The sequence below is a fragment of the Hyperolius riggenbachi genome, chromosome 2, assembly GCF_040937935.1.
Source record: "Hyperolius riggenbachi isolate aHypRig1 chromosome 2, aHypRig1.pri, whole genome shotgun sequence".
In the NCBI taxonomy this organism is placed as follows: Eukaryota; Metazoa; Chordata; class Amphibia; order Anura; family Hyperoliidae; genus Hyperolius; species Hyperolius riggenbachi.
The window spans coordinates 490546473-490563200 of record NC_090647.1 but is presented as its reverse complement, the minus strand read 5'-3'; the positions used below and the strand labels follow the sequence as shown (position 1 = coordinate 490563200).

At 44.4% G+C, this 16728-nt stretch overlaps 1 protein-coding gene across 7 annotated transcripts in view; it reads left to right on the top strand.

Moving 5' to 3' along the window:
* The window catches only part of DSCAM (DS cell adhesion molecule), a 635668-nt gene that overhangs the window by 584465 nt on the left and 34475 nt on the right, over window positions 1-16728 (top strand). For all 7 annotated transcript variants that reach the window (XM_068270401.1, XM_068270399.1, XM_068270402.1 and 4 more), the window contains 2 exons: window positions 4993-5190; window positions 13337-13639. In XM_068270401.1, coding sequence (XP_068126502.1) covers window positions 4993-5190; window positions 13337-13639 — 501 coding nt within the window. The remainder of the gene's footprint in view (window positions 1-4992; window positions 5191-13336; window positions 13640-16728) is intronic.

Below are 16728 nucleotides of genomic sequence, written 5' to 3'. Positions count from 1 at the left end.
GCTGCAAAATGGAATATTCAGAATGAGGAATATTAACCATTTTCTGCACAAAACATTAGCCTATACTGAATGGATGAGGCACATTGGATGCCTTGTTTCTCATTATTAAAGCCCCAGATCAGGTACAGTTTTTTGATGTCACTGGTCTGTAGTGAATGGATAGGCTGTATTCTCAGTGATGTCACTGGTCTGTAGTGAATGGATAGGCTGTATTCTCAGTGATGTCACTGGTCTGTAGTGAATGGATAGGCTGTATTCTCAGTGATGTCACTGGTCTGTAATGAATGGATAGGCTCCATTCTCAGTGATGTCACTGGTCAGTAGTGAATGGATAGGCTGTATTCTCAGTGATGTCACTGGTCTGTAGTGAATGGATAGGCTGTATTCTCAGTGGTGATACTGGTCTGCAGTGAATGGATAGGATTCTCAGTGGTGACACTGGTCTGTAGTGAATGGATAGGCTGTATTCTCAGTGATGTCACTGGTCTGTAATGAATGGATAGGCTGTATTCTCAGTGGTGACACTGGTCTGCAGTGAATGGATAGGATTCTCAGTGGTGACACTGGTCAGTAGTGAATGGATAGGCTGTATTCTCAGTGATGTCACTGGTCTGTAGTGAATGGATAGGCTGTATTCTCAGTGGTGATACTGGTCTGAAGTGAATGGATAGGATTCTCAGTGGTGACACTGGTCAGTAGTGAATGGATAGGCTGTATTCTCAGTGATGTCACTGGTCTGTAGTGAATGGATAGGCTGTATTCTCAGTGATGTCACTGGTCTGTAATTAATGGATAGGCTGTATTCTCAGTGGTGACACTGGTCTGCAGTGAATGGATAGGATTCTCAGTGGTGACACTGGTCTGCAGTGAATGGATAGGATTCTCAGTGGTGACACTGGTCTGCAGTGAATGGATAGGATTCTCAGTGGTGACACTGGTCTGCAGTGAATGGATAGGATTCTCAGTGGTGACACTGGTCTGCAGTGAATGGGTAGGATTCTCAGTGGTGACACTGGTCTGCAGTGAATGGGTAGGATTCTCAGTGGTGACACTGGTCTGCAGTGAATGGATAGGATTCTCAGTGGTGACACTGGTCTGCAGTGAATGGATAGGATTCTCAGTGGTGACACTGGTCTGCAGTGAATGGATAGGATTCTCAGTGGTGACACTGGTCTGCAGTGAATGGATAGGATTCTCAGTGGTGACACTGGTCTGCAGTGAATGGGTAGGATTCTCAGTGGTGACACTGGTCTGTAGTGAATGGATAGGCTGCATTCTCAGTGATGTCACTGGTCTGTAGTGAATGGATAGGCTCCATTCTCAGTGATGTCACTGGTCAGTAGTGAATGGATAGGCTGTATTCTCAGTGATGTCACTGGTCTGTAGTGAATAGATAGGCTGTATTCTCAGTGGTGACACTGGTCTGTAGTGAATGGATAGGCTGTATTCTCAGTGATGTCACTGGTCTGTAGTGAATGGATAGGCTGTATTCTCAGTGGTGACACTGGTCTGTAGTGGATGGATAGGCTGTATTCTCAGTGATGTCACTGGTCTGCAGTGAATGGATAGGCTGTATTCTCAGTGATGTCATGGGTCTCCAGTGAATGGATAGGCTGTATTCTCAGTGATGTGACAAGTCTGTAGAAAATGTGTGATGTCACATGTCTCTAGTGAATGGATAGGCTTTATATTCAGTGAAGTTATGGTTCTGTAGTGAATGGATAGGCTGTATTCTCAGTGATGTCACTGGTCTGTAGTGAATGGATAGGCTGTATTCTCAGTGATGTCACTGGTCTGTAGTGCAGTGTTCTCCCCAGGCTCTTTTAGCCGGGTGCTGCACCCGGCTAGTTTTGGTGACCACCCGGCTGTCATCGGCTCACCTCCTCCTATGCTGTAAGCATAGTTGCTTACAAAAGCACCGGCCCTGCATTCCCTCCTCTCGCCCCACCCGGCTACTTTTTCATGCCACCCGGCTGGAAAAAATTTCTGGGGAGAAAACTGGTAGTGAATGGATAGGCTGTATTCTTAGTGATGTCATTGGTCTGTAGTGAATGGATAGGCTGTATTCTCAGTGATGTCACTGGTCTGTAGTGAATAGATAGGCTGTATTATCAGTGATGTCAATGGGTCTCCAGTGAATTGATAGGTTGTATTCTCAGTGAGGTCACTGGTCTGTTGTGAATGGATAGGCTGTATTCTCAGTGAGGTCACTGGTCTAGTGAATGGATAGGCTGTATTTTCAGTGATGTCACTGGTCTGTTGTGAATGGATAGGCTGTATTCTCAGTGAGGTCACTGGTCTAGTGAATGGATAAGGCTGTATTCTCCGTGATGTCACTGGTCTGTAGCGAATGGATAGGCTGCATTCTCAGTGAGGTCACTGGTCTAGTGAATGGATAAGGCTGTATTCTCCGTAATGTCACTGGTCTGTAGTTAATGGATAGGCTGTATTCTCAGTGATGTCACTGGTCTGTAGTGAATGGATAGGCTGTGTTCTCAGTGATGTCATGGGTCTCCAGTGAATGTATAGGATGTATTCTCAATGATGTCACTGGTCTGTAGTGAATGGATAGGCTGTATTCTCAGTGATGTCATGGGTCTCCAGTGATTGGATAGGCTGTATTTTCAGTGATGTCACAGGTCTGTAGTGAATGGTAATGTTGGAACTTGAATTTGGCATAGCAAATTCAGAACACCCGAATTCTCCCGATTACCATGGTTCTTCACTAATCGATCTGACCAATGTTGTTTTTCCATGCTCTGAATGCAAATATCTTGCATCCTGCTCGATCGAGTAAGCTGGATGATCCGACATGATATCAGCCACTTTTTATTGATTGGGAATTCTGGAACACACTCGATTCTCTCTCAATACCTTCTCGATTCGATAAAATTATCAAATCAAATGGTCGATCGTACTGCAAAATCGCTAGATGTATGGGCACCTTAACACTGCAGCTGTCATTGGTAGGTTTTGGGGCTTCTTATCAATAGAGTGCTTGGGGGCCCATGTAAAACTTGCACTGGGGCCCCAAGTTCCTTAGTTACACCGCTGCACACATACATAATGTGACTGAGCTCCTGTGTTGGGAGTGGCACAGATATACCAAGATACTGAAGGCAGATTTAGTCTCCATTTAGTGCAGACTCCTGTCTGTAGATGGATGTTCTATATTAGAGGCTCAGTAGCCCCCGGCTCCTCTATCACATCGGCAATATTCCCTGCACAGAATTCTATCTATAACACAGCTGGGTGTGGAAACACTGGGGAAGAATAGGTCTCTTTTGGACAGATTCTCAGGGGTTAAAAGCCATTTTATTTCTCTCTAGAAACTGCTCTGTCTAGCCAGGCTAAAAATACGCCGCTTCGCTGCTGCGGATCTGACATCTCCGAGGTAGAGGGAATTCTCTGTGAGATGGGGAGCAGGACAATAGAGCAGGGGGAGCTCAGCGTGGGCGCAGCTGACTGATGGCAGGGGGACAGTGACCCGAACGCTCCACACTCTGTGCTGACATTATAGAACGCGCTGCACCTTCCTGCCTCCAGGACCGAGCTGTTCCTTGCTTTATTGTTACCATTATTTATTGTGCGCATTACAGGCGCGTTTAGGCTTGGCAGGGGTGTAAGCGATGGTATAAAGCACTTCTGATATCTCAGCTGTGCTTTAGGAGCTACACCGCATACGTGCATAGACACTGCTATCAGCACAAACACGTCTATCTATCTATCTATCTATCTATCTATCTATCTATCTATCTATCTATCTGTCTGTCTGTTGCTGTTTATTAGGCAGGGAACACACTTGTCTTTCAGTTTTCTGTGCACGTTTTTCTACATGCGGTTTCTGCACACCATGTGTGTTTGTATTCAGAAAAATGTGCACATTTTTTCACAGCAGCTAGTGTAATTGATAGAGAGAACTGGCAAAATGTGCAAGATTATCCTGCAGGATGTCAGGTTTTTTTTCTGAGCACGAAAAACACATTAAGTGTGAACTAGCCCAATGATTAGCCCCTCTGCGACCGCCTAATGCCAATAGGCGGCCTCAGAGTGTCTCCCCCAGGACCGCCTAACGCTGAAAGGCATCAAGTCCTGGAGAGGAGATTAGCAAGGATTGTGCACGTGTTGTAAACAGTCTGCCAGCTGCGATCCTTGCTGGCAGACTGTAAAAAAAGAAACCGCCATTTGTTTATGTTGTACAGCGTTGCAATGTAGTGCAGTGCCATGCTGGAGACAGCCATGGGCTGATGCCTATGAGAGATTGGACCTCATGGGGGGTGGGGGGGGGGATCTATTTTATTTAAAATAAAAGAACAAATTAATAAAAAAAAAACAAAGCCTGCTGCAGCAATCAGAGCCCACCAACAGAAATCTCTGTTGGTGGGTAAAAACTGGGGGCAGACTCATTTGTGTGCTAAGTTGTATGGCTCTGCAGCGAGCTGTTAAAGCTGCAGAGCACTGAATTATAGCCTGATCACTAGGGGGGGTGTAGGCCTGTGGTCCTTAAGTGGTTAACATAAGTTCTCAATTGAAATCAGTTTTTCTGTGCAGAAAACGCACACAAAAGCAAGTCAAACCTTGTGACGCCGCATCTGCCACCTCGCTGCCCCCCGAGCTGTCCCTACTCATGTAAAATGGGCTCACTGCTGCTCCGTGCGTGAATTCTTTACCTGTAGGTGTCCGCCGATGGCTCTGTCTGCGTGTTCATTAAAAAGGGTTCCCGCAATTTCTATAGCTAACTTTGTGTGTTTCTGAGTCACCTCAAACACAACAAAGACAATCAGTGTAAAAGAGCCCTAAGGAACACCTGTATTCATGCTAGGTTGTATCAAGCAATGAGAAGCTAGCATGTCTTTCCTCTTTCAGTATCTCATCTACAGTCTCTCTTGCTCTCTCTCTCTCTCTCTCTCTCTCTCTCTCTCTCTTTCTCTCTCTGTCTCTCTCTTTCTGAAATGTGTATATTTTATGGTGATTGCCTCTTTTGTGTCACAGATCCGACGACCAGGAAGAATGCCAAAGCGGGCCCGGCAGCTCGCAATCGGTATGCCAGCCAGTGGACATTGAACAGACCTCATCCCAACATATCCGCACACACCCTGACCACCGACTGGAGACTTCCCACCCCGAGAGCCACCGGCTCTGTAGACAAGGAGAGTGACAGCTACAGTGTCAGCCCATCGCAGGACACAGGTAATCACACATCTACCATGGGCTTCCAATGCTGTACACAAGCATTGCTAAGCAACAGCCGAGTGGCACATTCTGTCATTATAGAGCTGGGGAGGAGGGACAATGATTCCAGGCATGGTGTTGATCGTCCTTTATGGATGTGGTGAGGAGGGAAACAGTGGACATAACTGCCGGTTGTCACTTAAAGGACCACTACAGCGAAAAAAGAAAGCAGTTAAAATCTGACAGAATTGACAGGTTTTGAACTAGTCCATCTCCTCATGGGGGACTCTCAGATTTTTTTTTGTTTTCAAAAGCATTTCCTGAGCGGCAGTTTAACTGCCAAAATAGAAGATAACAGCTACGTTTGCACACTATTTTGTCAGTTAGGGCTGCTTCACACGGACATCTGCCCGGCTTTCGGCAGTGTGGCGTTAAGCAGCATCTCGGCGGCGTTGCGTTTGGGGCTTTCAGCGCTTTCCGTTGCAGATGGCATTTTTCATCCTCACAGTGACGGGTACATTAGCCATGGTGGCTAAACATCCCAGGACAGTACATCCAGCCAGTGAAAGCCAGTGAAAATCAGGATCGAAACGCTGTGTTCGTGTAAACGCCAGTGAAAGTCCGGTACAAATGCTCCCATTCATTTGAATGGTAGCGTTTAACGCCGAGTCCCGAACGCCGGCAGTAAATGCGGGGCAGACATCCGTGTGAACCAATCCCTTAGACTTAGCAACTGCCGTTCAGAAATTGCTTTTGAAAACAATAAAAACCCTCATAATCACCCATGAGGAATTGGACTAGTGCAAAACCTGTCACTTCTGACAGATTTTAACTGCTTACTTTTTTCACTGGAGTGGACCTTCAATTATCTGGCAACCTAAGTTAATAGTAAGATTGGATTAAAAAAATTGGAAAATTAGTGGCTACTTTAAGACTGTTGACCAGCAGATAGTTATTATTATTACATAAAGGAGATAGAGAGAATCAGCACTAGAAGACTGGCTGGCAGTTGAGGAATGGCAGGTGCAATAACTCTGTCTCTGGAGAGTAGATTCCAATTGTGATCATGAAGCAAAAGAGGGATCTGGGCACCAGTCAAACAATGCAAACGTGTCACCTTTATTCATTCCTCAAACCCTCCGACATAAAATGCAGTAAAAATGGCCTGACAGCCGTTTCGCAGGGATACCCTGCTTCATCAGAGGCAGCAAATTACATTCAGTTATTATTATTATTTTACCCCCTGATTATTGTAATGGTGTGTGCACACTGCAATAATGTATGATTAAGTAATGTAACTCGGCATATTGCTGAAGGAGGGCCACTTGCTTTCAGAGACTCCTATATTTACAATAGATTTGTATAATAAATATATCAAATTATCATAAATACCCATTTTATGTGTTGAAAATGTGGTACATATATGTCACCGAAAGGCCATAGAGCTATGTACCCTGACAACCAACAGCCTACCTTCTGAGAGGTCTGGTTGCAAATGTCGTAATGGATCCTAGCAACAGGAATGCCAACAACGCCTAGTTACCTTGGTATTTCTTTTTTTCTCTCTCTCTCTCTCTTTTTTCTGCTCTTATAAATTATACGTTTAGGTATATCCTTTATTCAAAAATAATTCGGTGTGTAAGGCAATCAATGGGCGAAAATGTTAGAACAGGGCACATATGGGGAATTTCTGAAGCCAATGGATAAAGCATGCAGGTTTTGTTTTACGATCACCGGTATTCTGCCGTTGTTTGATGTTCAATATATTATTCTGGCCCAGCAGTGACCCCAGTGACAGCCTTTGATATATATCATCGATGTAAGTTCATGCTAAACAGGAAACCTCAATGAATACAATCTAGAGACGTACAAATATGAAATTCGCTTTGCCGATAGAACGCATCTTTCTCTCATATACTCCCTGAAAGTAAATCTCTGTTTTATTGCTGTTCCCATGGTAACTTAATTTATCAGCCCTTCCAACAAAACTAGATTAGAAATTGTATTACTGGGAGATACAAGATTATATTTATGTGCCTGAATTGCTTTGGCCGGGGACTGTGCATAAACTTGCAATATGCAGCATTTTATTTGGGATCTTATAAGCAGAATTTAAGAAAACTGTAATCTTTTGTCTTATGAATATGATGAGAATACTAAATTCCTCTTTCCATTGGGAGCAGAACTAAGCTATATATTATTAAAGCTATTCGTGGTACATTGTGTAGCGAGCTAAAGAACGAGTTCTCATTTAATGTCATTTGTTTTGTTTGTTACAATCAAATTCTGGGCTCAATAGATTGTGTAGTCTCAAGTGGGGGTGCTTAGCCCAAAAAGGCCATTTCCATTCATTTTCTTTCAAAGTACTATGCTTTCTCGAGTTGAAAGACCAATATCGAGAAAAATGCAGGCAGTTAAAATCTGACAGAACCGGCAGGTTTTGGTCCAGTCCATCTATTCAGGGTTTTGTTTTCAACAGCATTTCCTGAACAGCAGTTGGAAAGTCACCAAAAAGTGTGCAAGTGATTAGGTAGGCTGGCTGGTATTTTACTATTTTGTTCAGGAAATGCTGTTGAAAGCAAAGAAAACCCTGAGAATCCCCCATGAGGAGATGGACTGGCACAAAATCTGTCGGTTCTGTCAGATTTTAACTGCCAACTTTTTTCGCGATAGTGGTTCTTTAAAGTGAACCAGAGACGAAGCACCCTCATGTATTTTACCATATATATCAGTGGGGGCATTAGAGAAAACATGTACCCTGCTCTCCGTTTCATCCTTCACTGCTCAGCCTGCTTCTAATCAGCCCGATAGAATCCCTGACTGAGCATTCAGTCTGGCTTTGCTCAGGAATCATAATAGCTGAGTCTGTTTTCTCTGATGTCTTTTCTAGCCCAAACCTGCCACCTTCTGGCTCTGCTATAGTGACTCAGCTATAATGATTCCTGAGCAAAGCCAGACTGAATGCTCAGTCGGGGATTTTATCAGGGCTGATAACAAGCAGGCTGAGCAGTGAAGGATGAAGCAGAGAGCAAGGTAGGTGTTTTCTGTAATGTTCCCACTGATATATATGGTGAAATACATGAGGGTGCTTCGTCTCTGATTCACTTTAAAGTACGTACATGTATGCTACAAGCCAGGGGCGTAACTACAGCGGAGCAGCCCCTGCGTCCGCAGGGGGGCCCAGAGCTGTAAGTAAGCCCCAACTACTACTTCACTCTCACTTTCTTCAGATCAGGTGTGTTGTGGCTACACTTGTTATGAGTGTGAAGATTATGATGTCCACATTTGTTTTATGGCCCTTACAAAATGGCTGTGAGGGCCTACAAGGGAAAAGATGTGAGCTTTTGGGGGGCATCAAAGGTTTGCAGGCGGGCCCCATGATTGGTAGTTAGGCCATTGCTACAAGAGTGACCTGTCATTATCTACCTTAGTCTGGCAGGCAACACTGCAGGGCACAAGCGATTTGTACTGTCTGTATGGAGGTGGATGACAGCGGTGCATGATGGAGCGGCTTACAGGCAGGGCCGCTTCTCTCATGAACCAAGGTGAAACATTTGCCTCAGGGGCAGCATTTTTGTAACAGCATGCAGTCAGAGTAGGAGGAGAAGCGAGGGGAGAGCGAGGTGAAGAGGTCATCATTGGGTAAAAGCAGCTTATTGTGCTGTGTGAGGAGTGACAGTGAGTTAGGAGGCAGGAGAGCAGCAGTGTTTCATTTGACTTGCACAGCAGAAGGGAGGAGGTGGCACTGTTGTCCTGACTGAGGAGGGGGTGCATCCCTTACAAGTTTGCCTCAGGCAGCAGGAAGTCTAGAACCGGCCCTGCTTACGGGGGGTGGATACAAAAGTAGACCGTACGCTCAGGGGAAGCTGTAGATTATACATACAGTATAATGTGCTACATCTCTGAGCACACTTGTGCACATACTAGATTCTCAATTGGGACAATTCTGAACCACTTCCTTGGCCACGTTCCGTCGAGCCTGTGTGCAAGGCTTCATTTTGGGGGCAGAAGGAAGGACAACAAAAAATTAAGTGTGGACAGGCTTTACATATTCATGAAAACCATCCTTAATCGCGTACGTTAAAAAGGGGCGCTGGGAAAAAAGGGCGCCGGGTTTTTAACGATAAGCATGGATAACGTTTAAAAAAATATTGTACTGTTTTTCGTTTAAAATTAATGGTTTTTAAAGTTATAAATCATTAAGTAATGTGCATTAAATCGGCAATTGTAAAAACGTTAATCTTTCGTTTAAATAGTGAATCGTATAATAACGTTTAAAAAAAAAATTACTAAGTAACCCTCCCTGTACCTACCCCTAACCCCTAGACCCCCCTGTTGATGCCTAAACCTAAGACCCCCCCTGTTGGTGCCTAAGTAACCCTCCCTGTACCTACCCCTAACCCCTAGACCCCCCTGTTGGTGCCTAAACCTAAGACCCCCCTGTTGGTGCCTAAACCTAAGACCCCCCTGTTAGTGCCTAAACCTAAGACCCCCCTGTTGGTGCCTAAACCTAAGACCCCCCTGTTGGTGCCTAAACCTAAGACCCCCTGTTGGTGCCTAAACCTAAGACCCCCCTGTTGGTGCCTAAACCTAAGACCCCCTGTTGGTGCCTAAACCTAAGACCCCCCTGTTGGTGCCTAAACCTAAGACCCCCCTTTTGGTGCCTAAACCTAAGACCCCCTGTTGGTGCCTAAACCTAAGACCCCCCTGTTGGTGCCTAAACTTAAGACCCCCCTGTTGGTTTTTTCGTTTAAAAATAATGTTATAAAAAAAATGTACTATTTTTCGTTTAAAAATAACGTTTAAAAAAAATATTGTACTGTTTTTCGTTTAAAAATAAAATTTAAAAATGTATAAATCATTAAATAATGCGTAATCATGAGAAACAGTAATAAAACATTAAGTCTCCGGGCGCCGCTTTTAAAACGTTAATTTTCTCCGGCGCCCTTTTTTCCTATCGGGCGCCCATTAAACGATATTTATTATAGGAGTGAATGGCGGCGCCCGATTTGTCCACTAGCCTCAGGCGCCCGAATTTACTGTTTCCCCTTAATCTTAGTTGGGAGAGGGGAAAAAATATTTGTGTAATTATTTTTTTAGAGGGAAGCTATAAGGATTACTATAAGGAAATCACTCAAGCTACCTCCATACTCAGTTTGTGCTATTTATTATTTACTGTATTTATAAAGCGCCAACATATTACGCAGCGCTGGACATTAGTTTAGGTTACAGACAATATTTAGGGGTGACATACACAGCAATACGACAATACAGGAATACAAGAAATACCAGATCACACACCATAGTATGAGTACCAGGTAATGCTTAGTCAGTCACTGGATGGAGCTTGGAGATTAGGCAAGTTGAGTTCACTCAAATGCATAGCATGAATGCACAGTAATGGAGGTGCATGATCAGGTAGGACACAAAAGGAGGTGGACCCTGCCCAAAGGCTTACAATCTAGAGGGAGAGGTAGGGACACGAAAGGTAGGGGACCAGAGTTCAGCTGCGGGTTTAGAGCACTTATGAGGGGTGGTAGGCCAGAGTGGAAAAGTGAGTTTTGAGGGCCTTCTTGAAGATGTTGAAGGAGGGGGCTGCCCTAATGGTTGGAGGTAGGAAGTTCCACAGTGTTGGAGCAGCTCTTGAGAAGTCCTGGAAGCATGCATGGGACTGGGTGATGCAGGGGTGGTGCTAATAACTATATATGCAGAGAGTGTAAGGCGTGCAAATCTGCGTAGGTGTTGGTACACCGCTGATCAGCTGAATGACGGCTCCCCCGGCTGCCGCTGAAATTCCTAGTGGCGTTAAATACTATTCCCCCTTCGAGTCTTAGCAACTCAGAAGGAGAAGTAATCCGGCGTCAGGAACCCCAAATTACCCGTGCATGGGCCATAGACTATAGCATTGCTGTTATAGCGGCGCCCAACTCAGGCACTATGTGGCCGGCGCTCTGCACCAAGAAGAGGCATTTCACACAAATCTGAAGCAAGAGCAACACACACTGAGTATAGGTGCAGAGTAACTGCTTGTGCTCTACATAAATAGAGCAACAAGGAAATAGATTCAGTATTTAAAGTATTTTGCATTAATTGTGTAATTCAGCTGGCTGAATAGAGTACTGGTTAAGGGCACTGCCTTTGACATGGGAGACCAGGGTTCGATCCTGGCTAGGGTCAGTACCTATTCAGTAAGGAGTTCAAGGCAAGACTCCCTAACACTGCAGGGTGGCCTCCTGAGCGCGTCCCAGTGGCTGCAGCTCTTGAGCACTTTGAGTCCAACAGGAGAAAAGCGCTATACAAATGTTCGGATTATTATTATTATAATTAATCATTGATTAACAAATGAAAACCGGACTGGACTATAAAGCCGTTCGTCAGGAGACTGATGAGGACTATGTATCTGTGTGAAAGTACCTATGCAAATTTAAAGGACAACTGTAACAAGAGTGATATGGAGGCTGCCATATTTATTTCCTTTTAACCTCTTAACGATTACTCCACGCCGATGGGCGTGAGCAGTGTGGCAGCCCCAGGACCACTTCACTAGGGGCAACGATTGCAGGGGATCGCGCATGCTGAGGCGCATCTCTGCTGGAATGACGGAGCTCCGCTCCACCATCAGTGTCCTCGCTACTAGGAGACTGTTAGACGGTGGAACCGCCATCTATTTAGTCTGCAATCTACGGCAGCGCTGTACTGGGGACAGCCGTGTGACACAGCTGTCCCCCTGGGCGGCAAAGAAGCGATCCGCTGTCATAGGCTGAAGCCCTGCAGCGAGCCCTTAAAGGGAACCTAAACTGAGAAGGATATGGATTTTTCCATTTAAAATAATACCAGTTGCCTGACTCTCCTGCTGATCCTGTGTCTCTAATACTTTTAGCCACAGCCCCTGAACAAGCATGCAGATCAGGTGCTCTGACTGAGGTCAGACTGGATTAGCTGCATGCTTGTTTCAGGTGTGATTCAGCCACTACTGCAGCCAAAGAGATCAGCAGGACTGACAAGCAAGTGGTATTGTTTAAAAGGAAACATCCATATCCCTCTCAGTTAAGCTTCCATTTAAAGCTGCAGTGGCCTATTTTGTAAAAAATGGCCTGGTCACTAGGGGGGTTTAACACCGCGGTCCTTAAGTGATTAAACAATACCAGTTGCCTGGCTATCCCACTGAACTTCTGCCTCTATCGCTTTTAGCAATAGACCCTGAACAAGCATGCGGCAGATCTGACAAGATTAGCTGCATGCTTGTTTCTGGTGTTATTCAGACACTATTGCAGCCAAATAGATCAGGGCTGCCAGGCAACTGGTATTGTTTAAAAGAAAATAAATATGGCAGCCTCCACATACCTCTCACTATAGTTGTCCTTTAAAGGGAACAGGAGGCAAACCTCAGGTAAGAAAATACCTACTTCCATAAAAACAGGGAACATCGGGCCCGTGCTCCTCTTCTGGCAGCCATGCTGCACCCACACGACCATGCCCTTCACAGAAGCACAGGAGCTGCTTAAGCAGTTCCGGTTTACTACACAGGTGTGGCCATACCAGCCCATGTGCAATATGGCTGCGCTCATGCCTGAAGAGGAGCTCTGATCTGTCGGTTTTCCTTGGGGGAGGGGGGTCTCAACATACTTCAGACTGCTGGGGGGGGGGGGGGGGAGAATACATAAAATGATTTAGAAAAACTTTACATTGAACATAGGTATTGGAGACAGCGCCTATTAACATGGGCAGCTCTCATTTATCCAGAGCCGCTGTTATGACACCAACACAGCATGTGTAGATAGTATGCCCCCCAACACAGCTTTCTGGCTTCCATGTGGAAGGGTGGTGCCAGTAGCAACATCTATAAGTAATACATTATGTGTGTGGGGGGCCAGTGAAAAAGCCTCAGGGGTCCGCATTCGGCCCGCGGGCCTTAGTTTGAGGACCACTGCTCTATAGGATCCAGAGGCTTCCCTCTTAGGTAAGTATGTATTTTTTAATCCGTGGTTGGCCTCGGGTACACCTTAAAGCAATTGCACAGATTTATATTATTGTACAGTATATCTGTTTTAGAAAGCAAATGCATAGTACTGTCAGCAGCATAAGCGGTACATTGAAATCATTGTTTTTGTTATCACTGCCTACAATTAATAAAAGTAACCATGGAATTTTGTGTGTCCCACAGACAGAGCAAGGAGCAGCATGGTCTCCACGGAAAGTGCCTCGTCTACCTATGAAGAGCTAGCGAGGGCGTATGAGCACGCCAAGATGGAGGAGCAGCTGCGACATGCCAAGTTCACCATCACAGAGTGCTTCATATCAGACACCTCGTCAGAGCAGCTCACTGCAGGGACTAATGAGTACACTGACAGTATGACCTCTAGCACACCCTCAGAGTCTGGGATATGCAGGTTTACTGCATCTCCCCCTAAACCCCTCGATGGAGGGAAAGTGCAAAACATGGCAGCCCCAAAGGCACATCGGCCAGGTAAGAGTACCATTCCCAGCCTATTGGTCTTACTGATGCAAATAGTTGTGCACGACTAGGGATGATCAATAAGATACAAATGTTTCCAAACTTATGCGAATGTATTCAACTTTTTTTGCAAATATATGCAGTTTGAAAATGGACCAGGTTTAAATTGATTGGTCCATTTTCAAGCTGCATATATTTCCCTAAAATCGCATACATTTGCATATACTCTGAAATATTAGCATCGCATTGATCATCCCTATGCCCGACCCAAAATGCCTATTTTCCCTAATGAAGTCTTTTGATGTGATTCCATGCAGCTTTCAGTAACAAAATGTCTTTCCATCAGTGTTGGGCCAGTCCCACCATCAATGCTTGAATCGGCTTAGCAGCCTGAGAAACTCCCGGTAATTCTGTCATGAGACATACTGCGAAAGAGACTGAGAGCCACATTGCTTCTGTGCTAGCTTCCACACTAATATGGTGGTGTGCTCACTACATGTGTACAGTGGGGTATGCTGAGCTTGACATGTGAATAAGACTTCCTATTCTCCATTAAGAAGACTGCATGTAAGGTTTAATTCATCTTTTCAACATTTGGGGCCTATTTATGAAAGGTCGGTAAAGGCTTAAAATGATATTGCCATGCTTTTATACTGAGTACTTTGGGCTGCTTCCTACTTAGGAGGTTCACAGGTGCCGCTTTGGAAAGTTTATTGCACTAACCACTCTCTCAAATCACATATGCTAAGAGTTAAAAAAAAATGTCATTAAAAGTCTTAATAAGAAAATATTGACATTTACAGTTACATTACCACTGCTGTTCATTTTTCCCCCTAATGAAGGGCCACATTTATACAACCAATATTGGAATCTTCTGTCCAGTCTAAGGCTGGTTGTGGAAGGCCTGCTCCTCTGCAGGAGTCCATATTGTGGTGCTGCGAGTTTAATTGGGCGTAGGGTGATGCCGAAAGTTAACATTTCAGTAATATTACCAATATTTTAGTATAGATTTACCAGACTCCCTATTCTAACACTAACTCTCCCTTGTAATGTCAAAAATGAACCCATCCTCCTAATGCCTACCACTAAATGGCTAACATTAACCTCCCCCTTCCTAACACAAACAACCCCCCCCCCCCAAACTTACACTTACAACCCCTCCCCAATACCTTTCACTAACCCCCCCCCCCCCCTTTCCGCCACCAAACAAATGTGACACAAATGAAAATCACTAGCCAATGTATTGCACGTAATAGGCTAGTAGTAGCCAAGCGGCTAGCTAGTATCAGACACATCATGCGCCCATCTCACTGCCTCAGCACCTGAATACTGATCTTTTCCATTGGTCTTTACCTATTAGAAAGCCTGCTGAACCTGGTACCCACATTAACTGATACATTCTGTAGACCCAATAATGGATGGGTTAAATGACATGCAGACCACACCTACTCCCGTATCATGATTGGGAGGTGTGGTGAATAGCCGCTCAGGCACGCCTCCCCTAACACAAAACACTGTGGCCCAGGTTCCCATAGAATCATGGGGATTACAAGACTAATAATTTTAAAAAAAAAAAAAAAGACTGACATATGTAGGGCCCCTTTTAACTATAGAGACCACTTATGTGTCTAGAAAGATAGGCCTGGGTCATAAAAATGGAATATGAACAGGATCTCTCACAGTGGAACAGCTTGACTGTCTATTCACATCAGAGGACAATGCAGGTCCTTTGACTTGATGCTCAAACCTGCATGCCTGGTTGTAGTAGTAAAAATGTGCACTCCATCTTCAACACAACAATTCAATTTAGTAAGGTGCTTAACTTTAAAGGTGACCTCCTTTTAGTGTAAGGGATACTGGAGGTATAATTCTACGGTGTGCTGACCTACACTGACTTCTGAAGGCAATTACCAGAGCCGCTTCCTCTGAAAAAGTGAGTATTGCTAAATTTTTTTTGCCAAGCTAGGTCGGCGCGATGGAAGGTTGGGCAGTGACAGCATAAGGGCAGGTTTCATTATGTGCGAGAAGGTGAAAGGTTCACTTTGAATATCAGTTACGGTTAAATGAACCAGCGTTCTTGATGGAAAACTCCAATCTATAGAATTACTGTAGATAATAAAGTCTTTTGCAGTTCGCTAAACTACGACTTTCCCCCCAGTGTTCAGCTGTCAAACACCTGCGGTTATTTTTATACCGAAGCATTTCCATAACAAGAATGTTTAGGAAACAAAATAAAACCTTTCTTTTTTGCTATTCAGAAAACCATCCAACCATCAAATACTTTGATTGGCAACATACTTAGCTTCAAGCCATAAAGCGTTCCACCCTATAGTCTTTTTCTCTTATTTTTCTTCGGATGGTTCGAAATAAATAAAAAGCCTCTACATTTTAATTTCATGGCTTTGCAATTTTAATCGCGCTTGGCAGATACTTCGCTCTAGCTGTGTCTTTGGACGGCAGGTGATTGAACCTGGAACAAAAGGAAAGCTAGGAACGCTCACGTGCCACAGCCCCGCCAGTAATTTGTGCAGCAAGAACGTAAGGTCAAGAAGCTCCACCATATAGGTGAGTAAGGGAAATCTTATTTTGGCGTATTCAAGGGAGGAGAAGAATAGCTTTATGATGATGTGATTGAAGCAAAAAAGTAGATAGTTCTTATCTGTTTAGGTCATGGTCTATGACTTACTATGGAAAAAATACAGTAGATGTAAAGTGGACCTGAAGCCTTGTACAGGACAGAAGGAAAACATAGAGAAATACACCATGTATGTATTTAGAGGGTTTAGCCTGAGCAGAGCAGCTCATTTGTAAACACAGGATGTTAACCCTATGTCTGCTTTTATGAAAGCAGGAAGTAGATACGTTGCAGATTTATTGCAGGATTTCTATCAGCTGTAACAAATAAATGGTTTTCTTTAAAGGTTATTGTGCTGTTGCTTTTCTTTTATGCTGGGAATACACCATACAATTTTCTGTTAGATTCTTCTGTTAGATTTTTTTGTTAGATTTTCTGTTAGAATGCATAATTAGATTATTTTCTGTAGAGCGTGGCCATTATCTCTGGTGCATTGTCTTCTGTTTATCTCCTGCTGAGTAGAACA